The 26,405-nt window shown below is 38.5% G+C and overlaps 1 protein-coding gene across 3 annotated transcripts in view; it reads left to right on the forward strand.

Annotated features, from left to right (window-relative positions):
• The window catches only part of PLA2G4A (phospholipase A2 group IVA), an 88,107-nt gene extending 62,252 nt beyond the window's left edge, over positions 1-25,855 (forward strand). For all 3 annotated transcript variants that reach the window (XM_075156982.1, XM_075156984.1, XM_075156983.1), the window contains 11 exons: positions 8-144; positions 4,143-4,365; positions 5,801-5,915; positions 10,163-10,300; positions 10,622-10,714; positions 13,638-13,709; positions 15,386-15,628; positions 20,819-21,003; positions 23,451-23,646; positions 23,852-24,009; positions 25,011-25,855. In XM_075156982.1, coding sequence (XP_075013083.1) covers positions 8-144; positions 4,143-4,365; positions 5,801-5,915; positions 10,163-10,300; positions 10,622-10,714; positions 13,638-13,709; positions 15,386-15,628; positions 20,819-21,003; positions 23,451-23,646; positions 23,852-24,009; positions 25,011-25,142 — 1,692 coding nt within the window. In that variant the 3' untranslated portion in view covers positions 25,143-25,855. The remainder of the gene's footprint in view (positions 1-7; positions 145-4,142; positions 4,366-5,800; positions 5,916-10,162; positions 10,301-10,621; positions 10,715-13,637; positions 13,710-15,385; positions 15,629-20,818; positions 21,004-23,450; positions 23,647-23,851; positions 24,010-25,010) is intronic.
• The last annotated feature ends 550 nt before the right edge of the window (positions 25,856-26,405 follow it).

Genomic DNA, 26,405 nt, shown 5'->3' on the forward strand with positions numbered 1-26,405 from the left:
TATGCAGGTACCAGTGATAGCGGTACTGGGTTCAGGAGGTGGATTCCGTGCCATGGTAGGGTTTGCTGGAGTCATGAAAGCACTTTATGAATCTGGAATTTTAGACTGTGCGACTTACGTTGCTGGTCTCTCAGGATCCACGTGGTAAGGGTTTTTTCTTTTGTTTTTCTTCATTTTTTCTTCAGGCAGTTCAAGAACGAATTTTGATGAGAGTTGACTTATTTCTAAGGTTATAATTCACAGCAAATTTTACGCATACACTATCAGTATGGAAAAGACATGCGGAGACAGCTGTCTTGCAGCATAGCAGGTCAGTGGAGCCAGTCTGCGGGTGGAGGTGTTTCAGAATGCCTTGAAGGGTGAGGACAGCCCAGTCTGCAGGTGATCTTACTAGGAGCTTTGATAGGAGGAATGGATGAAAAGAGGTGCTTTTTTTTTTATGCACCCACGTTTCTGTATCAACAGCTACTACTGTACGTACTAGGACTGCGTAACTGATTCTTTCATCTTGATGACCAAAAAGTTAAGAATTCAGGCTGTTGATATAGATCCAAAATATTTTTTGTGTTGCTTTACTTTGCTGATGAAATGGAGAAAACAAATTCCTTGTGATTTGAAGATGATGACTCATTTGACTCAAAATGGATTATATCCTTTTGGGGCACTTTTCAGAGATTCTCAAAATCACCGAAAGATCTTTTGCTCCATTTTAGACTGAGTAGTCCCCTTCTTAGTGAATTTACTGGGGATGTCTAGGACCTGTTCACTGATTCTTTCTTAGCGTAAGGAGATTTGAGCAGATGTATTTCAGCTTGTAGGAAAGAATACTGACTGACTGCCATGCTGCAGGGCATCCTGCTATGGATTGCCTTGTATCACTCCTGTTGTCACTGTTTAATTTAGAAATTACATTGTTTTTTAAAATAGTTTGTCAGTCAGATCAGAGAAAAGATCTTCCAGCATGTCTCAATTAGAATTCCTTAATCAGGTAGTTATGATGTCCTCCTCTCTGACTCAATGAATTCTTCAGCCCATTAACGGGAACAACATCACCAGGAGAAAATCAGAGTGACTTCATTGTGTGAAAGGCACTCTCTGGGCGTTATGAGCTCAGAGCTTTGAGGAGCAGAACGCTTTGAACCCCAGTATTATGTCTGCCTCAACCACTCTTCTGAATGAGAGGGTTTCTCTTCTCCCCGCCCAGTGCTATGAACCTGCAGCCTTTTGTCTTCTCGGCTTTTATAAAAATTGTCCCAAATTACACTTATTACAAATGTTGAAACTATTTGTTTTGACGTTTCTTAAATGAAAACACGTAACATATTTAAAAGCTGTGTGATTTCCATCAGCCAAATTCAATCCAAATTTCCTAACTGTTTGGGCTCTTTAACACTACATTTTTTTCATTGTGAAAAATTGCAGACTTCTTTTTGTCTAACTTTAAAACTTGGTTTTAATGTCAATGGGTCAGGTTGCAGTAGAGGATGTTACGTCTTAAGAAAATTTTGAACTTTTCAAGGGAGTATCCCAAATGTCACAAAATACAATTTTATCATAAACAGTTTTTTTTTTTAATGTACCAGCTTGAATACTGGAGCTGCATCTGAATCCTGTTTAGGGCCACCTAGTACAAGAAAGGTGTCTACAAACTGGATTAATTCCCTGAGAGTACCACCTAGGCAATTAGGGGACTGGAGCACATGAGAAAGTGCTGGATTTGTTTAGCCTTGAGGAGTAGGCAAAGGTAGTGGTGGTGGGAGGTCTGACTGTTATCTTCAGCTACCTAATGGGTAGCTGTAAGGAAAACAGACTCTTTTTGGAGATGCACAGAGAAAGGACGAGGGGTAATGGCCGTAAGTTACAGCAAGATAAATTTGATTAGCTATTAGTAAAATTATTGTGCAGTGAGAGTGGTCAAGCACTGGAATGTGTTGCCGCATCCTTACTTAACTGGGCTGGGTAAGGTGTCATCCTCTCTCTGTCTGACTCAGTGAATACTTAATGTGAAAGTAGAACTTGACTGAACAAAGCCCTGAGCAACCTGATCTGACTTTAAGTTGGCTCCGCATTGAGCAGGAGGTGGGAATAGAGACTGAAGGTTCCTTCCAGTCTAAATTACAAGTTTATATGAATGTCTCATTTCTTCGAGAGTAAGGGAGAAAGACTTTTGTTGGAATAGCTTACTATAAATGAGCAGAGAATCTGCCTAGGATGAGTTTTATCCCCTGGTTGAACTCTCAGGAAGCACATGAATTTTGGTTCCACACGTTCTAAGGAAATACTCTAACCCCAAAGTTGTTAACTCTTTTGAAATAGGTAATGATCTGTTCTATTCCTTGTGTGTTTTTTTTTCAATTATTTTTCACTTGTGTGAAGCTTGCTTCCCCCCTCCCAGACTAGGTTGAAAGCTTTCAGAATGCCAGAAGGTTTTGAAATGCCTAAAGTCTCCATGAACTACGATAAGTTTCTCATTCAGGTTGAACTGTAAAAGATTGGCATCCCTCAACCTGGGTTTTCTATCACTGGTGGTTGGGGGTGCAGATTTATCACTGTCTATTGAGAGACCTGGATGTACTTTTGTCAAATTGCAAGAAGTGGAAGATGTCATTTGGCTGGATGAAAAGCGATTGAATAGTGCAATGCAGTGTGAAAAATTTTCTAGGGAATGGTATATAGTCCATGTTCTGAAAAGACGTCAATCAGCTAGCCATGAGGTCCTTTTTTGGGAAAACCCAGGTGTGAATACATGGTTGATCTAATGTAAACCTATAAAATCGGTATTAAAATAGCAAGATTATCTGAACTGATTCTGTTAGGAACATATATTGGAAACAGTTGTATTTAAACAAATTTGCTTTTGCTGTCTTGGTGATGCCACCTATTCAGACTTTCCTTGCTTGATGAATAAATAAATTGACACTTTGACACTCCCTTTCTTTTCTTTTTTTCCATGCAGTCTGTTACTTGGGAATAATGCTCTTTTCTTTTTTGTTTTTTCTTTTCTGAAGGGTGGAGAATTCCTTTCCTGCAGGGAGAGGCAGGTTTTCGCTTGTTCACTCAGATGCATGCCTAACCTTGGAGCAATGCATTTACCCCCCTGATTGTTTCTGTCATCTTGCTTCAACCTCGTACTGAATTCTTCATCCTGCATTTTCCTTTCCCTGCTCACATGGAAGCTTGCTGCTGTGTTTGTTCCGCCCATGAGCTGACGTGCATGCTTAGCTTTAGAGACTGCGCAAGGACTAATGAATCAAGTTCTTACATCATGCATGTGACGGGGTTCATCATGCTGTCAAGTAAATTGCCGGGCAGTGATCTCAGGGCCAAGCTTACACTGTGTATCTCACTGCTACGCAGAATTATGCCTGCAGTATGGTATGTATACCTGAGTCAGCTAATTGAATAAATAACAGTGAAATGAACATCTAGTAGATTAGGACGGCCGATCTCGAGTCTTCACCCATAGTGTTACTTAAGCCAACCAAGTGCAAACAACAGTTGTCTGCATGTGTGTCTAAACTTTGTTTTGAGTAAGCAAAACTTCAGTTTCCAGAGTTACTCAGTGACAGAATCAAGATTTACCTGATAGGCCTCTTCTGAATCCTCAGACTCAATTAAGTCTCTGCACAGGTTGTAGTTATTGTGCTTCATTTTATTATGAAAACATCTGGATCCTGGAAAATATGCCATATACTAATGTATGTTAGGAATTTTTGAATAGTAATAATGAACTGGAGAGTGAGAGAGAGAGGTACATCTTAGAGTGAAAGAACTGCGTGTGTATGCCTATAGGACCTCCAGTCTGCCAAATTGAGGTACGCTGTGATAACTTGAGAAGCTGTTTTTTCAGCTTAGGATGATTCTGTCCATTGTCCCTTAAACAGATAAATAAAGAACTCTCTAATCTTTTACTTCATATGCATTATGGAAATGTATGTTGATTGTATGCTTATATTTAGAATAAATTATTTAGCTTTCTGTGCCTTGAGAAAAAAGAAATTACAGCTTACTTTATAAACGGTGAGTAAATTAATCTGATTTAATCAGTAATTTTATCAAGTTATTTATGAGCTTATTGTACGTTTCAGGCAGCTGACACTGAACCAGGCTTTGATACTTACAGAGCCTATTTTCTATTGCAGGTACATGTCAACTTTGTATTCACACCCGGATTTTCCAGAAAAAGGACCAAAGGAGATTAATCAAGAATTGATGAACTCTGTGAGTCACAACCCACTTCTGCTGCTCACTCCTCAGAAAGTCAAACGCTACATTGAAGCACTGTGGAATAAGAAAAGCTCAGGCCAGCCTGTCACCTTCACAGATATCTTTGGAATGCTAATAGGTGAAACACTTATCCATAATGTGAGTTCATTTTTTTATGATTATTGGAGTTGTGAAACTATTGTGTAATAACTGCTGTTACTATTTTTTTGAAACGACCTTGGTAACATTTAACAAAGCATGTTTAGCACAAGGAATATTTAAAGTCATAGCTGAACAGATACTGGATAAGAAACTTATAAAATGTTTTCCTTGCTCTGGGACATGTTTCTGAATGGTACTCATTTCTTTAAGAACTAGGAAAACGTCATGCATTCATGTGCAACAGAAATGAACTCAACTGCTGGGTACTTGCAACAAGCTCTTAACATTGTGTATCATCCATTAAAATTACTGCTTGAGCAATTTCAAGAAAAAATTACAAAATGATGTAACCTTTTTACGCACATTTTGCTATAAGAAAAGCAGCATTTGCTTAACAAAATACTAATTTCAAGGGGAAAGATCCACATGTCTGTTTATTATTACTGTTTTTTCTGAAAAAAGAAACAATAGGAGGGCTTCATACTGTTATATTTTATTATTGACAAATCCTAATTGACTGAATCGGGCACACAGACTTCAAGTTCAAATGAGTCAGGTGAGCAGAATTTGGATTTGATCTTATCGTAAGATTGAAATGTGTTAATAGATTCACAGACTTGTTTTATACACTTGTATCTTTCATGAGTATATGTTGCCATTAGGTTTTAAACACTAAAATACGGAAAACAGGCAACACAGCTTTTAGTAACTGTGATATATAGGGTGAGTTTCTGATGATGAAGGGATGTTAATGATCCTGTGAGGCTGGTTAGAAGTCCCTGTTTATTAAGGAGAAATGCACAGATGTTTAGCTTAAATCTGAACCTGACACAATCATTGAAAAATGGAAATAAGGCTCTTGGTTTATTCACAGATAATACATCTTAGTACCATTATGTCATAATGACTTTCAGTCTTTCTTGACTGCAGACTCCAGAACATTTTTCTGGGGGAAATGCAGATCCTTGGTTAGCAAATGTAAGCCTCCTAATAGTCCATTTGCTTTTCTTAGTTATCTTTGCTGACTTTTCAGAAACAGCACAGATTGAAAAACATCACATGATCATTAGTGGCAGTTCTGCCTAAGAGGTTTTTCCTTGTTTTCATCTTCTACAGTAGCAGAGGGAAAGAACTTGCTTTGTCCAGCAATACTGTTTTCTTTTTGGCCATGTTATTTTGGATTCTATAACACATGCTTATTTCATCTCCCTACCATGTCTTCTCCCACTCCTTCCTTCCTGAATTGTGCATTTAAAAGGTATTCAAGCAGATTACTTCCTTTTACAAGTTCTTCTGTTCTGTTTTTCTTGGAAATAACTGTGTTTGTCCATTTTCCTTCTCTTTTGAGGATTTCAGAGAAATGAGTAGTTTCCCAAATATCAGCAGGCCTGTATAGGATCCGTTTGGACGTAATGTCTTTCTTCTCATGCAGAGAATGGACACCACTTTGAGCAACATGAAAGAGAAAATCAATAATGCACAGTGTGCTCTCCCACTCTTTACATGTCTCCATGTCAAACCAGATGTCTCGGAGCTGATGTTTGCAGGTATGTTTTCAATCTGTGTATTAAGCCCCTTGTGAAAAGAAGAGAGAAGTGCAGGGCTGAAAAAAACCCTATTTTTTAATACTTCTGAGAATAATTGTATCCTGCAACTTGGTACACCTTGAAATTATTAGTCTTCTGGCAAGGATTAGGAAGGAATTTGCCATGATATGAAACATTCTTCAGGGCTTAACAAAATTCGCGTTGTTATGAACTGAGTACGGGGAGATTTTAATTTATAAAAAGAATAGGAAGTTGTGATGTTGCAGGATGTACCAAACAGGCACATCATAAGGACAGTTCTGATGGGTTTTAAAAGGTGATGGGGAAACGGACACATTTGTGTTAGCGGCTTCTGGGAATCTGACAGTCGAGTCTGATAACAGGAGGTTAGCTCAGGGATAAGTGATCCCGTACTAAGGTGGGTGGATACTGAGTGGATTGGTGCAGTATTTGCACCAAGGTTACAGGGTTGTGGAGAACAGGCATCAAATGGGCGTACTCCTCATGGCATACCATGGAACTGAGCCTCGTCTTGGCTTTTAAGATGCATCTTTTCCTGTCCATGGAAAGACAAACAGACTGTATTTTAGGTCAACAGGTTTTTTGATGTTTTAGGTCAACAGATTTTCCAGGATCTAGTCTCTTGGGTTTGGAGACTTACTCTTAGACCATTTTGTAAACCTTAATTTTTATTTCTTTACCTGAAAATAGGTCTAACACAGTAACAGCCTCTTTAGGTTTCTGTAAAGTGTTGAGTGATGTACAGTTAAGCTTTGTTCTCTGTATGTTACAAAAAAATTATTTCCTACCAATTGAAAAGAATATTGCTTATCCATGAAGTAGCTAAGTACATTGCAGCAGTCAAGACAAAAAGAAAGCTGGTGTTTCTGCAACAGCAGAAAGCTGCTTAACATTAGTATATCAAACAGGTAAGTATATCAAAAGGGAAATTTCTTCAGTCATGTAAGATTATTCCTTTTTCTAAGAAGAGTGAAATGAGAATTGAACAAACAAATTAGATATACTTCCTCTTTTTTACTTCTTGCACAGTGTAAAGTACTGTTGGTAACACAAAAGGGGCTTTTGCTTTTTCTTTTTTTTTTTAATTTATCCCATAGGTTTTAATCCCATCCAGTAACCTCAACTGAGAGTGGGTCCAGTTGTGCTAGATGCTGTACAAAGAAAAGGATATGTATTTCTATATAGTTATATAAAAGACTGAGAAGGAAAACACCAAATGGCTTGCCCAAGGTTTATAAGTCAGACTTTGTATCCACATTTCCTAAAAAGATTATTTGGAAAAGTTGCTGTCAAAACTTTGTTTGTAATGGAAAATGAGATTGTAAATGACGTTAAATTTTTCATGGGAGAATGTCTACTTACCTCCTTAGGAAACGGAAACCTTTTTGTTTGAAAATAAAAGTATTTTGTTTTTTGATGAGCTTCTGTTTTCTGAGACATTTTATTTGGGTTACTTATTTACTGTTTTAAAAACAAAATTATCTTTAGTTAATAATGGCCTTCTCTAAGCAAGACCAGAAGCACCGGAAGGCTGGTCTAATTTCTGTAGCCTTACCCATTGGTCTAAAAAAGGTATTGCCTCTGCCAATGGATCTTATTTTTGCTTTTTTGAGGCTAGCATCTATATCATTATATAGGATGCTAGATCTTGATCGTTTCTGTTGTAAGGTTTTTTCCTCCTGTTAGAACTGAAACAGCTATTCTTGATGTGAAATATATAGTAAGTTTTGAACAGAATATTTACACTTTCTTATTTACTAGATTATAGGTGGAGGTGAGATCGTTCATGTTGCTTCAAGTTGAAATGCATTAATTATATCAGATAACATTCCTTCCGGGAGCGATGGTGCAAGATTTCATGCAGCTGCTAATAGCTTTCATGCCCCGGGCTCTGCATGTTTTCCCTACCAATAGCATTTCTGACCCAGGTGGCGCCGGCCATACCCAAAACTTGCAGTAATCATTTTAACTGAACATAATTACAGTGATTTAGTTAAAGACAGCTTTTTTTCTGTATTACGATAGCTTCTTTAACGATAAGAAATTACCTTAAGATACTGATATCCAGTGTTAAAGAGGGGAGTGGAATTTAATGTTTGGCTTTGGTATTGCGTGCTTCCATCCCCTGACAGCCTTGTTCACCAGCTTTACCGCTGCTGCAATGCCAGATCAGTCAAAATTTGGATTTTGGGGTTTTGCTCTTGAAAGTCATTATATTAAACTTATGTCTGTGAGAGGGTGAGTGTGTGTGTTGCTCCATACCAGTCAGTGCTACAGAACTGATTTGGGAAGCAGGGCTGCCTTGAGGTATGGATTCATGGTGCTCAGATCCCAGGCTCCAGGCTTCAGAGGGATCCTTCAGTCGGCGCTCGTTTGCCATGCTCATCACACGTACTGGATTGGGTATGCTTGCAGCAAGGCCGGACTGTAAAGCGGACCTGGTCTTGGTGTGTGAGTACAGTCCATGCATTTATGTGCCCAATCCTGAATCTGCCAAATGCTTAAAGTTGGCAAAATATTACCTCTCTGTCTTCCCTCCTGAGAACAGGAAAAATCTGTTGCATCTTCAGCTGGTATGAAGCACTGTAGAGTTATGATCTAACTTACATCAGGGCCACATCCGAAATGCAGTGAACACAGCTGAGAGGTTTGACTTTAGTACATTTTGGATTAAGCCCCAGCCCCAGTTTACATCCCTTTTTAGGGATATAAACACTAAGTATTTCTCTTGGTATAGAGTTCTTGTCTCTTGGGACATTCAAGTCCTGCTCATTTAAATGGCCGCTGTCTCAAGGAGCTTCTGGAATGGCAGAAGCTAATGCTGAAGCCCTTTGGTTTTAAGGCAGAAATCTTATTTCCCTAAGCAGGATATGTGATTTGAGAAATCATCTTCTTCAGTGCAAATAGAAAAATAAAAGTGGATTATCACAGATTAAATTTTAAATTCAGTTTTGCTGTCAACATGGTTCTGAATACGTATCTGCCGATTCCTGTTTATATATCTAAAGGGAAATACCGTTAAATTCCTGGATTGGGTCTTCAAAGGAATTTCCTTCTGTTCCAATAAATGTGAAGATTTGTGGGTGGTTTATTTGGAAAACAGGATGTTGTATTTGACTTAGCATAGATAAGCATTGCCCCACGAAACGAAACTCTCTGCAGTCGTGATTAAATCCTGCCTTTTCAGGATGAGTTGCTAACCTTATGCTTAACATTTCAACAGAAACACTGAATATCTTGAGGAGTGGATGACATCATATGACTTGTGGGGCTTTTTCAAAGCTGTTTCTTTTGCCTTTCTAGTTCAGAATTATTTCTAATTTGTTTACAGAAGCAGTCAAATCAATCACTACTAAAAATATGGAACATAAAATAGATGAATGGGTGAAATACTAAAAATGTCAGGTATTTTTTGTTTGTATTGCTCTCTTTTTGAAATGAATTCTCTGATGTAAGCAACCCTACCGGTATCAAAGAAAATATTTCAAAATCAGCTAAAATCCATTTTCAAAAAAGGCATACATCATAGAATGTAAATCACTTCTGAAATTTTCTGCTAAGATCAGAAAGTGCATTTGAACATTTTATTCCATATTTTTATTGACCTTTCTATTCAGTAAAATGGCATGTACTTTTAAAAATATGTTTTGCATCGTTTCGTATTAATAAGTTACTCAGTTGCCTCTCAGCTTTGCCTTTTCATATTGGATTTCACTAGAAACTTTAGGTTTTGGTGGAACCCAAATGCCTTTCCTAGAATCTTTCACAACTTTTGAAAGCCGCCTTTGTCGCTGCCCTCCACATTTTTGGTAGGATCACAGTGAAAGAAAAGAAACTTGGAACTTAGACCCATGTTGCATTTCATGTGACAGGGAATCCTACTGAAGCATGAGATGAAAACCAGATGTCATTTTGTTTTTCTCATTTGTGATCACTGCTTTTATACTTCTGTTTTTACTTCATATTTTTTCATCAAAGTTTGTTGTGATAAGAGAGAATGAGAATGAGAATTCCTTCTCTGCTGAGACATTAGACTGTCCTTCATTTGAAGTCAAAATTTTGACTTCTGCACAACCTAAGAGATATTCCTGTTGGTTATTTAGCTTCCCATTTAACTAAAATGTCTTTGCTTGGACAGAGGTTTCATTCATTTATGTATTTTCACCCTCTCTTTCTCTTCAGGTTGAGATTGCTAACTAAGCACAGTTGTGTTTCCTATTTTGCAGACTGGGTGGAGTTCAGTCCGTATGAGATTGGTATGGCAAAGTATGGCACTTTTATGTCTCCTGATTTGTTTGGAAGCAAATTTTTTATGGGGACAGTAGTGAAGAAGTATAGTGAAAATCCCTTGCATTTCTTGATGGGTGAGTATGTGACAGAAAGAGACTTTAAAATAAAACTAATTTCAGTAGTTCATGGACAAGGGTTTTTAAATATAATCACACAAAGCATGAGACAAGAAGTAGAGTTCTCAATTTGTTGGAAGGCATCCATTTGAAAGATTTCACAGACATGGATTGGCATTCCCTGTTTTTTTTGTTTCTGGTATGTACATCTGAGCTTATGACTTACCATGTTCCAAAATCAGAGGTGTGTTCAGAGAGCAAGCAACTGCTTAAATAGTGCAGTATATGTTTTTTCTTCTTCTACCAGCCTCCACTCATGGTTTACTTTTTCCCTTTCAGGCGTCTGGGGCAGTGCATTTTCTATATTATTTAACAGAGTGCTTGGCGTCTCCAATTCTCAGAATAAAGGTCCCACCATGGAAGAAGAATTAGGTAATATTAGTAAATAATTCTTCTACTAGGCAAAACAATGACCAGCAAGATTCAGTGCACTCTTACTCAGTGGAAGGATGGCACTCTGCTGGTAGTCATGTTAAGAATGTGGAATTCAAGTAACTTTAATTGCTGAAATTGCTAGATGCTGATGAGGTCAGGGAAAGAGGGTTAGTAATTTTCTTTTCTTTCTTTCACTTTTGTTTCTGAGTGTTTCAGAAGTACTGAAAGTCACCTGCATATATCCAACTATTTTCATGAAATTAAAAGAATCCCACTCCCTTTTTTATGTTGTTATGCTAGTTCTTGGAGATCAGAAGCTGACAAATACTTGAAGTTACTTGTGTAGTCTCTTGACACTGGACTGTACTATTCAAGGGATTAGTAAAGTAAAACCAAATTTTACCGTCTCTGGATTGTCAGATTGTTCCATTCTAACCACAAGTTATCTGTTGGTATCTGGTCTTTTGCTTACTAATTTAATGATTTTGGTTTCATTCCTAATGCACAAATGGCGTAATGACTGTAAGGAAGGAGTTGTAGCTTGGTTTGAATAGACTATTGTGTTTTATTCGAGAATGCAGTTGATAATGAAAGGGGTTTTTACACTTTTTTTCTTATTCAGAAGACGGCATTTCAGGGAAATATATAACCAATAAATAAATTGTACTAGACAGCCAGATTTTTCTCAAGAGCGTGAAGAGAAAATGCAGATGAGTTGATTTTAAAAAACCAACAAAAAACCCCCAAGCCCCTTAGCTGTCTCTGTCTCCTAATAGATTGTATTCAGCTGTTTGATAATGTACTTATTTATGGATGAAAATGAGACCTGTGCCTCTAGGTTCATATTTCTGATACACCTCATGAGTGTTAATACCTACTAATGGAAGATCTCCATCAATAAATTTGATAGTGAAACAGTCTGTGTTATTGCTTTTTAAGATGTTGAGAGACAGAATGTTCTCTCTCATCCGTGGTTCATTTCACATATAATTTTAAAAATACGCTTTGAAGTGGGATTGGATGTGAAAATACTAATGTGACTTGAACCGCAATCTATTCCCAGAGCTGTAGATGTCCCAATGAAACTGTGGTACCACCAAAGGGAATGGCAAAATGCCAGTGGGCATCAGAAGAGCCAGTGTTACACACAGCCTGTATAAATCACTCCTAGAAGCAGTAAATAATAAATTTTGCATGGGGGTTGCTTTAAAGAGATGGTTTGATGTCCAAAAATTGCATTTGTTGTTTTTGTTAGCTTCCTTTTTTGGTCACTGGTTTTTATTTTGACGTGTCTCCTATGTCATCGCTCAAGAATGTGTACGTGTTTGTCTTTGGTGTGTGTTTGTCTGTTGACGGTATTTGGTATATTGAGGACCCACTGAGTATTAAAAAGAAAAAGTATTTAAGTTAAAATACATGATGACTAAGCTCTTCTGTTTCTGTGGGGATTTTTGCAGTGTTGTAAGTCTAAGAGGACGTGATCCTCTTTAGGAAAAAAGCAAAAGTGGTGGTCATCTGTATCAAGTATTCATTACCAAGCGTAATAAAGCTGTGGGTTGTTACACTTGATATTACGGTGAATCTCTCTTCAACCTTCTCTTTCAGCCAGGTGTGCTTACAGGAATTAGATTTAGACTTAAGCAAAAGGTGCAGAGCGTAATTGCTATTGTTTTGATACTGCATTTGGTAGAAATTACAGCATTTGTTGGAAATTACAGCCCAAAGCAGGGGTATGCCACCAGAGACCAACATCTGCGAGATTAGATTATCCTTCTGTGAGAAAAAGTAGATGTTATTTTATTTTCATTTTTTAATGGAAAAGCCAATTAGTTGATAATATCCTAAGTTCATTTAGGAAAGAACCCTCATTCAGTTTATTTTAACTGGCTTCAAATTTCAATTAGAGACGATTCCTAGCATACATTATACTAGGGAATAAAGGGTTTTAGTTTTCAAAAATCTTCTCTTGGATACAGTTGCATCACTGGACTTCAGTCTCTGTCTCCAGTCTCTGTAGGGTATAAGCTTCCAAGATGAAGCTGCTCATAAAACTACTGTAAATCTACTGTATTTCAAGAAAGGCTTCTCTCCATAATTAGCGAAAATAATGTTGTCAACCTATAATCCCTTTTCACATGAATTCACCTCCACTACAAACCTTACCTGAGGAGTGGAATGTGCTGCTTTTTCAGTACTCATTTTGACTTTGAAATAATTCCTTGAGATAGTAATGAACAGTTAACAATGACTTTGTGGTTGGTTTGGAAACAAAGCTGTTAACCCTAACAAAATGCAGATTTTTGCCAGAGAAGTTCACTCATTTCTGTTTTTATTTCTCTCTCATAACTTAATGTTTTGAGATGAAAACCATTGTCTTTTCTACCCGTGTAACTGCATTTGCCTTTTTTTTCCATACATACTCCAGTAGAACTTTTATAACCATCTTGGTTTTTCCCCCACTGTTTGTAAGGGTACCCATTCATATATGTATGAATGAGGTTAAGCGTTGCTCTTTTTGTTTTTTTTTAATTAGCAGGTAATTAACAAACGCTGTCTTCCTAGTTCACTAGGAGTTATTGCGAGGGCAGAAGTTATACATCTAAATTTTAATCAAGGTGAATGAAATGTGTCAGATACGTGGTGCAGAGGTGAGTGGTAGGTACTGCTTTAGGATTACATTTTGTTTCCTCAACCCTTTGGCTAATCTCCTTAGTGCAGGAGCCTTGCAAAAATTGCAGGCTAAAGCCAATATATTCTGATCAGATTCTGAACATAGAGATGTCCACAGCAAATCGAATCTCTTCAGCTGTATTTTCTATTATGAAGACTGTGATAGTTTTATGACTCAAATGGTTTTGAAATTCTTAGCTGTTCTGATAAACCCTAGCAGTTTAAAGTAATTTTGTATTTCTTTCAACAGAAAATATTAGGCTAAAGCACCTTGTAAGCAATGACAGTTCAGACAGTGAAGATGAATCACAGCATCCAAAAGGTAAGGAAATGCTCACGTTCTATTTCGTAGTTTACTGTTTTCATCAGCTTTGGCGTAGCATGGTCAAGTCGGTAGATGCTGGTAATTAGCCATAGCTGGTTTTCCTTAGTCTTACCAATAGTCTCTTATAACTGAGAGCTCTGCTCTCATTTATACCAATGATAAAACTTAATTGGTATAAAACTTAAAGGAACCAGTGGCTCAGCAAAATAGAGAAATGTTGAACAAGAGACCTCAGGAGGGCCTTTGGCTTGACTTCATGCCTCCTGCTCAAGCTGATGATCAAATGATTCTCTCACACATCTTCAGTCTTGGCATCAGAAGAGGCGCAACCACAAGGGAAACATCAGGCAGTGGGAAGAAAAGATCCTATTGAAAATTGTCTTTAGGCACCTAAACCACCTGGGGATTTCTGTGATTTTAGTCAGGGTCTCTGTCTCGTCCTAATCATGCTTTCTGTATTTGATGGTACTTTTGGGGACAACAGTGGTTTTCACCTGAAGCAATGAACTATTTTTTTAACAACTAAAGCAAAGATGGGAATGCAGCTCTTTGTAATTTTAGGATCTACAGGAAGAAAAGAAAATCTTGTGCTATGAGACAGTGAATTATGTCATTAGCTCAGTTGAGCGATTGCTTCCTCAATTCCCCTTATGTGTAAAATAATAGGGACAGGGTGATACCACATTTTGTGTTTATTTGCGGATTTCCTTTTTAAGCACTATAGCCAGCACAAAACACTACATTTCCCTCATAGTTTGTAGCCATAGTGGACAACCTACAAATCTGTGATTTGTAAACAATGGGTAATGCCTCTCATTTCTATAGAATATATTGTACAGACGTTGGACCTCTAAACGTTGTGGTGCTTGATGCTTGTTTTCTCTCTACTTATATAAAAATCAGCTCCTTTACAGCCTGGATTGAAGAGGCACATTTCAGTGCTGGATTTAAAGTATCAAGCCTCAGCCTGAATTATCTCCTTATAAAAAAGTCAAGTTTTGACAGTACGAATGCAAGGTGACACCAATCCAAGTTATTTTTACTGCAACGTCTAGCTGTAGACATCTAAGACTGGACATTTCGTTGTACTCTTTAGTTAATTAAAACCAGATATTGATTGTAGTCTACAGTTTACTGAAAGGATGTTTTCAGATATTTTAGAATTCCCATGCTATAGCATTCTCTTTTATGCAGACTGACTTTGCCTTCTTAAGGAAAGCTGGGTCAGCAAAGGATGGAGAAGGGTGTCAGTACGCATCCAGATGAATTAGGTCTACATAGAGCATGGATCTTGGTGACTCAAGTCTGTCTCCTGAGAGCCCAGGAGAGTTTGCGTTTTGGGTGCTAGCGCAGATAAAGCCATATCCTCATTGCCCTTGCCGTCCAGACTAGTTAAGTCTGGCTCAGGTCATCTAACACATTCCCAGTCTATTTTCCTGATGGACACATCCATACTACTATACTGCAGATGAAAAGTTTCACTGGCCTGTGAAGGTAAGAGGGTGATTTCTCTCCATTCCTGTGAACATTCAGTCCATGGCTCCTTGAAAGAAGGCTATGACCCGATTCCTTTTATTTTAATAGGTCCTTTATTTTCGTAGACCCAGAAACCTTGGTTTTATACTTCATGTGTTAACTGTCTCACCACTGGTTATTTTCATTTTCCTCTACAGGCACTGAAAACGCTGAGGCAAATCAAGAATATCAGAACAGCAGCCAAGAAAGCTGGGTGCAGCGAATGCTGATGGCTTTGGTGGGTGACAGTGCCCTTTTCAACACCAGGGAAGGGCGTGCTGGGAAGGTGCACAACTTCATGCTGGGATTGAACCTCAACAGCTGTTACCCGCTCTCTCCTCTGGCAGACCTTCTTACTCAGGAGTCCGTGGAGGAGGATGAGCTAGATGCAGCCGTTGCAGGTTAGTTCGCAGAAAGCCGATGTTGCTGCATATCCATTAGGAAAACCAGAAACATCGAACTATGAGGCTTACCACAGCAGGTACCTGAAGGCAGGAGAAGGTTTCTGTAGCGGCAGTCGTGACTATTGATCAGCAGCAGAGGTTATGAGGTGACGGGGTGTCACAGAGGGCACCGCTCGGTGACTTCTGTCTGCTGCCTACCTCCCGTGCCCCCTGGCAGAGTGTGCACAGCAGTCAGTACCTTTTGGAGGGCAAGTGGCTCTTTGTTTTGAAGGAACTGCTGGCAGAGGTGACCAAGCTGCTTTTGTGTATGGTGCCCTTCATTAAGGCCACTTTGTCACTCTCTTGGACTTCTCTGAAGGGTATCCTGTGTTATTCCTTTTCTCTGACTGGTGCTAAGCCTTCCGGTGGAAATAAAACCTTTCCTTGTCCTCCTGCAGGGCTTCCCTGTTGCAAAAATTTCGCTGTCTTTGTCTTCCTCTGAAAAACCTGTGGAGGGAGCATACTTCTTTAGATGTAGGTCCTTGCTTTGCTGACACCACGTTCTTCCCAGTGTGACCCATCTGTCTGCATTCACATTTCATGTGTGACTGATGTGTAGATGCATCCACATTTCATGTTGGCTTAAGCAGGAAGCAAGAATGAGGATGGAAAATAAGAATTGCAGAAAAATGTTAATTTGCAAAAGACGTTCAGTGTCTTCCCCCACTCGACGAAGTGTATGGTGTCTGGGACAGTAGCTGCAGAGAATTAGGAATCATGTTCGATTAGTATTTTGAAGATTTGCTATAGACAGTGTTCATTACAATCTGCTCAATGAGAGCCAGTGAATTTCTTAGTATTCTTCTGGCACTGGTGCTTTTTTTTTTCTTCTTCAGGAGGCAACAGAGCACTGAGTTAAGGGTGTGAGTTTCCCTATAGAAAAGTTACGTCAGAGTGAAGACGCATACTTGGTGGAGCCTCCACATACAGTTTCTGTGACACAAACTGTAATGCTTCTGGATTATTGTGGATTATTACTGACATCCATCAAGCTGAGGAACTAGAAATCTCTGAAAGTGGTGTTCCTCCCATGTTCTTGTGTAGCGGCGCAGTGTTGCCAACCGTCCCTCGTAATAACAGTAGTCACTTCAGCCCTTATTTTCTATTCAGAGGAAAGAGATTGTGCTAGCTGGTCATTATGCAATAGTAAATACCAGATGTCGTTTTAAAGCTTAAGTAGCAGACGCGCTCTAATGTGTATTTGTTAATGTAACAAATCCCTTTGAGTGGTTGTATAGTAATTTCCATCTGTCCTCCACTTTCTAAATATTTTTATCATCTCAGAGCTGTTTACAACTGGGTAATCTTAATATTTATAGTAGTTGTAAAAGAGGCAGGAAAGCGGGTAGTAAATTTATGGTTGGAAAAAATGACAGTTGATGAGAATTTTTCATAATTAAGACGTGGATAATCTTCAGAATCAACTATCAACTTCCTGGGTTTTAATTTCAATTGAAATAAAATGCTGGTTTGACAGAACGAGCCTGCACATCTGAGACAATTACTTTTGAGCACCTGAAATTTCTTTGGGTAAAATGTTTGGCAAAAGTTTGACATAACTGCGATTCGTTTAGTGTTAGCTGAAGCCCACGCTCACAAACCTGAACTAACAACTCAAACCTAACAGCTATGAGTAGTTGCAATATTATGGTCAAGAATAGTTAAAAAACCCTTGAAATTTCAGTGGTTAATACAAAATTTCATCATTCGGTAGTGTGATTAAGTGTATCCAGATTTTAATGCTGTGAATGTTGCTAATATATGTAAGAGCCTAGAAATGCAGAGGAGTAGAAAGGAAACTTTGGTGTAAATTTCAAATATTGTATGTTATCAAGGTACTGGATGCATTTAAGCTTTGCATATTTATTCCTACCGCTAGCAGTTTACCTATCAGCCTGAGTACAGAGAGAAGTCTGCATTGCTGTAGGGCTCACTTTGTCTTTATTACCAGACACTCCAAAGGAGAAATAAATGAATCAAAAAGGGTATAAATAATACTTTACATCTCCAGTTGTCTCAGACCTTCTGTAGACCCACTGAGTTGCACTGCAAAGGATGAACTGTGGCAGACCTAAGCCGATGTTACAGTCATTACTGAGGATTGAATTTGGGGTCTGCAGTGCATACAGCAGAGATCCCAGCTGCTTGATCTGGAAGTAAAATGCTGTGCTTCGCTTTGCTACGGATTCTATTGATGCTGAGCATTTTCTTAATTGATCTCAAATATGCTTTAAAACTTTACACCCCTTGAATGATTTTATTGTCAACTCAGAGTTGTTCTGTTTCTGTGCCTTGATATTACAACACACTAAAATCACTTGAGAAAATGCCAAGTGAATAAACAATAGGGAAAAAATAACTCATAATCTCTGCTTCCTTATTTCAGTGGTTATGGAAACTCTGTTATAGTAGACACACGTCAGAAGCAGATGCCCTTTTCATCTCCCATACTTCCATTGAAGCTGCCGTCTGTGACAAAGTTTGGTCTCTAGAATATGCTCTCTTTTTTATTTCCAAACAGTTCTTAATATCTGTGTATTTGATCATGGCGAACCAGATAGGCATGCTGAGCTAGTTTAACACAGAGCTGTACTCGTAAATATCTTGTGCATCTCCCAGTTTGCTGTTTGATGGACTGAAAGCTTTTTGTAATACGGATGCATCTTTCATAAAAGCAGTCTACATGGGTTGACGATTAATGTCCCAGGCTCTCAGAGCATAAATACTCCATTCGGTCTTCATGCTGTTTGATGAATAATGATGGATTGACTTACCAGGGCTGCGTATATAGAATGATTGTCCTGGATTCACATGTTGTAAACTATAAAAAGAACAAAGGTTTCCTATCCAGCCCTTAGAGTAACTACAGCACAGGTTATAGAGGAGGTGATGCTTCCTTTAGCGTCAGGGGTGCTTACTGAGCATGACGCCTCTCCCAGGAGCAATTGCAGGCTCGCCCGCAGTGTCCTGACCCGCAGATCAGTCTGCCTGCTTGCCTTGTCTCACCAGGGCGTTGTGTGCTCCTTCTGGCCTATGGCTCCAGACCCCGTGTAAATCAAATCAAGTTACATTCTCAGCCTGCCTTTAAAGTCATGTCGTTAAAATAACACTGGATTATCTTCATTGCTTTTTGAATGCTGACCCCCTAACGTGGACACAAGTTGCATTTTGGAACTTTTCTTCTCAGTTCAAAGATTAGAAATGTACTTCTAAAATGAATTATAATAAAAAGAAAAACCTTTAAGTTGTATTTCTCCTGTAATCAAAGACGACCACGACTAATAAAAACAATCTATGTGGTCATTTTATTGATGGCATTATGATGTTTTATCATTTAAAATATCATAATATTATTATGATAAATTTGATGATAGAGTCATGAAGGCTGTAAGCAATAGGAACTGTCTTGTTCTTCAATGCCTTTTTGGAAAGGAGTTCGTGTATGCAGTAACACTCCTATCACAAACATTATTATAGGTGGTACTATTCTTGTTTAAAGGATCAGTGTTGACTTTCAAATTCAAATTTTGTAAAATAAGATAATAGAAAACTTCAACAAAAATGTTTCTGCAATTTTTTAAAATTCTATTGAGAACAAGGGTTAAATTGTGTTTGAAATGTTGTCTTTAAAAAAGGAGGGGGAAAACAAAACTGGTTTACTTGTGCTAAAAGGATCTGTAGTAAGTGTATTTTTTTTAATTATGATGAATTTGATAAACTATTTTCATTGATTTATGCTAAATTCATAGTTATGAAATATATCTGGTTCTAAAATAGGTCTATAAACACACTTAGCCCTTTAGCAATAGGCAATGGTTTGGAAGTGTTTTCTCCCTTAGAAATCAAGGCAATTATTAGGAAACTGGTGCCTCATTTCTTAGCAAAGTGCCCTCTAATAAATAATAATAATAACAGAAATAAAAAGTCAAAATATCTCTTCTGAGATTTTTTTTGCTGCTCATAACAATAGATTTTTCTCATGGATCCTGAAATGATAGGAACTAGAGTTTGAATTATTTTTGATGGATTTTCTTCACATTAAAGTATCTTTTTTCAGATACTTCCATCACCAATAAGTGGATGCTAGGAAATTTAATTATACAAGAAATAATTATATTCTTCTATTCAGCATTTCTTAGATTACACTGCCCTCTATAGATATGAGCATTAGTTTTTAGTCAAAAGGCAAAAACGTGCACTGGAAATATTTTTAAGATTTAGAGCAAGAAAAGACTGTCAGGAGAAAAGTTTCAAGTACTGCAGGGATCATCTAGGCGTATCCAGAGACTTGGATAAGTGCAGAGAGACTTAGGAAAAATTGCTTGTTCTTTCCTGAGCTGCTCCCAGGGAATATTGGGGTTAAAGGGGAACCATCATCTTCTTCAGCCCTCAGTTCGGGCAGTAGAGGTAGGAGACTATTTTGTACTATAGCGTGGCAGTAATAGCATTAAGTGGCTTACGTGTAATTCTGCCCAATGCTTAAATTGCAGATATGGGTATGGGTTACCGGTGCCTTTTGTTCCTAGTATCATAGTGAGTAGGAGGTCCTGAATTTGGTGTAGGTTGAAAAACAAGTCATTTGACTTGGTAGTCCTAATTTTAACGGACAGACACAGACATAGAAAAGCATCGCTCAAGCCCAGAGCCACATCAAGGCTGTTAGGCAAATTTGGGGAAGAGGAGCTGGGAAGGACAGGGGTTTGGGAGGGAACCTGGGGGAAGAGGTTTGGGCAGGGGTTGTAGGACACCGAGAGGGTGTACGTTAGGAGTCTCTCTCTTAATGTCCCATAAACACTTTCCTTTGTGTATGGGTTGTTAGGGTGAAGGGGTAAAGCTGGGAAGGCCTGGGTCAAACCTGGGCATTTGTCCCCTTCAGCTTTGCCCCGAGCCACTCCTGCTTCTGCCTTGGGACAGGGCATTTGTGTACTTGACCTACTGAGGTCCCTTCCAGCTCTGTTCATTTCCCCTCATTCTGCAGTGGTTAAGATGAGAGGTAAGGTTACACATGAGTTCATGCTTAGCTGGGATGCTGTACATTTTGAATTCTGTGGTACCTTCAGTACTTGGGGAAACACTTGAAAGCCCATCACAATTTCAGTTCTTAACTGTGTGTTCCTGTTCTGTTTTGTTTTCATTTATTCTGTGCAGATCCCGATGAGTTTGAGAGGATATACGAGCCGCTAGATGTGAAGAGCAAAAAGATTCATATAGTGGACAGTGGGCTTACCTTTAACCTGCCGTACCCACTTATCTTAAGACCTCAGAGGGGCGTTGATCTCATCATCTCTTTCGATTTTTCAGCGAGGCCAAGTGATTCCAGTCCTCCTTTCAAAGTAAGTAAGATAGGCCATTCCTTTCTTTGTGTTCGTAAATTTGACTCAGTTGTATTCTTCCAGTTGGGTTGGTTGCACGTTTCATGGTTCCAGAACCCCTTAGTGCTATTGTATCGGCAGCATCGGAGCAATTTGTTTCCACGTCAAGGCAGAATATTGCACTCTGCCTCAGTTCCTGTCTACATGACTCACACGAGACAACTGACACAAAGAATATAATTCATTTGAAGCAGTAGCTCTGTTGTTTTTATGGAAGTCTTGCCTTCACACTGAATTGCAGGATTTTATTTTATGTCAGTATTAAACAATTAAGTCAGTCATTTAGCATTGTGCCAGTGCTCTAGCTCTGTACAGCTGTTCTCTGTGATGCTGTGATGTAAACGAATGGTTTTCTGTCATCATCTTGCAGAATTGTGCCTCAGTCACTCTGGTATTGCTACATATATAACATTTTGGAAGTGGGGCTAACTGTTCATTTACATCTCACTAGGATAATCCCAGTACTGGTTTAAGTAGGATTCCTACATCCGTTCAGGCAAGCGCAAAGCAACCACAGAAAAATCCCACAGGTGTGGGCAGCACAGCTGTCATTCTGTACGACCTGTACAACCCTCGCATCCAGACAGCTCCAACTGGTCAGAAGAGTTTAACACTGGATCGTTTTGGTAGCTAACACAGAAAAAGCAGCACTTACGAGACTGTTGTGAGGTACTCAAAAAAGAGGCAATATTTATTTGAAACCCATGTGGATTTTTAAAAATAATTTTTAAGGAAACCAGGAAAAGTTGCCTGTGTGAGAAACAATTGGCATTCTTTGTTGCTTTACAGAGAAATTTCAATTAGAACAAGCAGAGTATTGTTTTCCTTCCTCTTGCTATAAGGGACAAAACCCCAGAACAACATTAGAAAATAACAGCAATAGCAAAATGAACTCTAGATCAGTGTTGTCAAATGCAAAAAACCCCCAAGCTTCAGGAGAATAAAAAGGAGTAACTTCTGTAATTTTTAGGTCTCTTGGGGACTACCTGGAAGAGTAGAGCACTGAGAAGACTGATACTAGTCCTGAGATCCTTCTTTTTTTCTTAATTGACTGAATCCCACAGTCTGTTTCTTCCTTTAATTTTCTATTTCTTTAAGAATTTTTCTCCTTTTTTGTCATGACTGAGTATTTTCCCCGTCAGCTGAATTTGCTGACACAGCACTGTCATCTCCTCTGAAACATCTTCTTTTTCCTCCGGCTGTGTTGTGTTCTGCATGTGGAGTCTGTGCAAAAGGCTGTGTATAGTCGTCTCTGTTACACTTAGCCTATCATTGAGCTTTCTGTCTTCGTCAGCTGCAATTTTCTATGCCGTTTTGGAGAACATAACATAACGTGGAGAGCTTGATTGGAAGTCAAGTGGTGTCCTGAAGGTTTTTCTGTAAACTCTAATTTCAAAAAGGCAAAACCCTTTTACGCAAGAAAAAATGGTGGGAAAATTAAGTGGTGCCTTAGGTTTTCATGAAGCCACCATTGAAAGGAATGCTTCATTATTTCCGAAGCGCAAATATGTGCGTAATGAAAAGAGTGACGTCCCTCCAGCTAATACACAAGTGTAGTCCGCAAGCAGAGGCTGTACGCTGGTGGCCTAAAGGACAGAAACCAGTTTTGTTTACTGGCTGTGCAACCCCGTTGGCTCTGCTTGCATCAGAAAGAGTAAATGCCAGTTCAAGAGTTGGCCTGTATCTATGGCAGCACTCTAATATACTTTCATTACTCCAACACACAGGGAAATCAGCCAGCTGAAGTCAATGACTCTACTCTTGTTTTATCATTTTACACCCACTATCTTTTAATCTTTTGTGTATCCAAAACAGTCGCCCGAAGAAGGGTCCCATTTCATTCAAAACCAAGATTAAAGATGTTGACCTTCCCTCTCCTCCCTGTCACACACCCTCATGACACGCTTTTGAGTCATTATTTACAAATTGTTTTGTTTACTGAGTTGTCACGAGGAAAAAGAGCCTGTTTTCCAGACTTACTTCTTCACTTAGCATGTTTTCAAATGCTGTCTGTGCTGTGATGTGACTCTGAACATAACAATGCGTGGATTGGTGTTTGTTAACTCTCGTTGGTTTCCATAGCACTGATACTCAGTTTGCAAGTAAAATTACGGATGGTTTTTTCTAGCTGTCAGCTCTGTAAATTCACCCAAAGATTTACGTGACAGACCAGCTCTTTCCTTCCTGTGAATCATCGCAGGTGGTGAAGATTGGGCAGGCTGAACTAGGTGCTCAGTATGCCGTGCTGGGTCGTCTGTACAGAGATTGACTCGATCGGTCCCTCTGCCGTAAAGAAGCGCGAGTTAATAAAACTGCTTCTGGTAACCAGTTTGACCTGTGTCTCTCTACATAAAATCTCACTTTGCAGTGGATGCTTATATGCACCTGAGTCTTTGTTATCTTTTCAGGAAATTTTGCTTGCTGAAAAATGGGCCAAAATGAACAAGCTTCCTTTCCCGAAAATAGACCCAAATGTATTTGATCGAGAAGGCATGAAGGAGTGCTATGTTTTCAAACCAAAGGATACCTCTTCGGAGAAAGACTGTCCAACTATAATCCATTTTGTTTTGGCCAACATCAACTTCCGGAAGTACAAAGCTCCAGGTGAGCACACAGTTTCTGATGCTAAATTTAGCTGTTCCTTTCACGCTTTATAATGACACGGTAATTATATACTAGAAACGTTTTGTCTCTGAGATAACTCATAAGTCTATCTGTAGTAGTTAGGAATTTCAAAAGAGCCATTAAAAAATGGTAAGTCCTCAGACCTAACATTTCGATTGTACTTCTGTATTTGTTCTGTATGCAGGCGTTCCAAGAGAGACACAAGAAGAAAAGGATTTTGCAGACTTTGACATTTTTGATGATCCGAATACACCGTTCTCTACCTTCAACTTCCAGTATCCCAATGAGGCTTTCAAGAGGCTTCATGATCTAATGGAGTTCAACACCCTCAATAACATAGATGTATGTATGCCGGTGTGGAAGGGCCTTAAGGGGTCTGGACTTTTAAAGGGGAAAGTAGATGATGTGAGTAAAGCCCTAAATCTGCCATACAGAAGGTTCAGGCGTTTGCTTCAGCGTTTGACATAGAAAGCGCTTCCTGCATTTAGTTGTGCCCCTTGCTCTTCTCAAAGTTGGCTGGATCAAAGCCGATTATAGTTAGTGGATAAATCCTGCTTTATTTTAGCGAGGGCTGGAGTATACCCGAGGTAAGTTCATACTCTCTTTAATTTGGGTCCTGTGGGTTTTTTGTCATTTTACCATTGAAAGTCCTGCAGGGTAACTGAGCAAAGGTGGCTGCACAGGATGTAGACGTTACGTTCAGGATTTTATACTCAGTTCTTTATGTGTGCTGATTTTCTAACTGGAAAAAAAGGAAAATGGAAAATTTTTTTAAAGCTCTCTGGAAATGTCTTTATCAACTAACTCAGTAATCATTATTTTTAATTGATACTAGCTGTAACACAAGACCGTGATCCCAGCATCCATAGAATGACTTGACATATTCACAAGCGTAAATGATCATCCCAGATAAAGAAATGTTCTTTTTATTTCAATATAGTGAACAAATCTTGTTACTTCAGCACAAAGGAAGCAAAAGTGAAGACTTAATCTTTCTCAAGATAATAATTATTATCTATGTCCTTCAAGTATGGATTTTCTCAATGTTTGATTTACCTTTCAGAATTGCATTGGGACTCGGTTTAAATGGTGTATATTCTTGTGTGACGACTTTGACATTGGTGGTATTCTGTCATATCTTTATATATTAACTACATGAAAATCATTGTTTTATATGATCAAGAAAATAGCATTCGTAATAATACTTAGCAATCACTTTGTTCAATGACAGAACAGTGATAAAAGCAGGAGCAACAACATCTGAAGGGGTCCTTTCTATCAGTTAATAAATCATTAAAATGTTAGTTATTTCCCTGAATGACACATTGTTCACTGTTCTCCAGGTGATCAAGCAAGCTATGATGGAAAGCATTGAATACAGAAAAGAGAATCCATCTCGCTGCTCCGTGTCTCTTAGCAGTGTCGAAGCGAGGAGATTCTTTAATAAGAGCAATCTTAACAACAACCACACATAGAGGATGTGTCGTAGGTCCCACTCCTTCAAGAAGCTGGTTCTATCTTTATAACTGGAGTCAAAAAGACATTGTCAGAGCATCACTGCTCCTGAACAGGGCTGCGCAAAACTCCTGAAAACATTTTCTTGTGAATTTTCAAGTTTCAGTATAATTTTGTACTTCTTTTTTTTAAACTAAAAACATGGAAAACATTTCAGTATGCTGATATCCTTATTTTAAAAACTATGGAATTAGTTTATTTTGACTATGGTCATTGGATTCAGTGTCTTTTTTTTTTTCCTTACAAAATTTTAAACACTGGTTTCTCGTAGTGGGGCAATGGTCTGATTTTTAGTTGATGTAAACTGGGCATACCTTGAAATGTAAGATGGAATTAGAAACACAACAGAATAAAACTTTAATAACAGAGACAATATGTATGCCTGGGCTTGGGCCCAGATTCCACTCTCCTTTGTATCAATGAGAAGATTTCCTCTGACTTTGCTTTGAAAAGTCAGTAATTGCTGACTCCTAGTAGGCGACAGCAGCTCCCTAGTATATTAAGTCGGTTGGCTGCTTACTAGCTCTGTTAAGGTTGATTTCTTATACTGGAAAGGGTTTTGCACACTAATAACCACTGGCTACATTGGCCTTACCGAAACTCCATCATCGAGCTGCGTTTCAAATTTCACTTTTCTTGCACGAGTGGCATCTCTGAAAAAAAAACCAATAAACTTTTGATAACAAACGGGTATCAAAGAAATGGGGTTTATACATCTTTGATATTATAAGTAGGATCCTCAGCTGGTTATTAATGCTAGTAGAGCTTTTGTAACAGATGCTAAGAAGGATCTGCTCTCGAAGCTTTTAATCACAAATATTTTCACAAAAATTGAAGTCCGCTTTACTACTGTTTAAGAATATATGTATCCACTCAGCAGAAAATCCAACCTCTTATATTTTCTTTTTCTCTTTTGTTCCACAAAATTACATTGCTTGAATTCTTGAGTTAGTAGCACCTATGTGTTGAATTATTGTTAGTTTGTGTATTTCTGACCAAAATGTTTATAGCTAAATTAAAAGTGATTTTGCATTAGATCATGATTAAAAAGCATCACATTTCTGCAAAGGGATAGTGGCAATGTTTACTGGGGATGGGTAAAACGTTCCTCGGTAAGAATGTGAAGTTCATGTGTTAAGGGCTGTTTTTAAAAATCTATTTTTACTACGTTGAATAATGAAAGACCCTGCATAGACGTAGATTGTTTTAGTACCATCTCAACA

Source organism: Calonectris borealis, chromosome 8 (assembly GCF_964195595.1).
Source record: "Calonectris borealis chromosome 8, bCalBor7.hap1.2, whole genome shotgun sequence".
Lineage (NCBI taxonomy): Eukaryota > Metazoa > Chordata > Aves > Procellariiformes > Procellariidae > Calonectris > Calonectris borealis.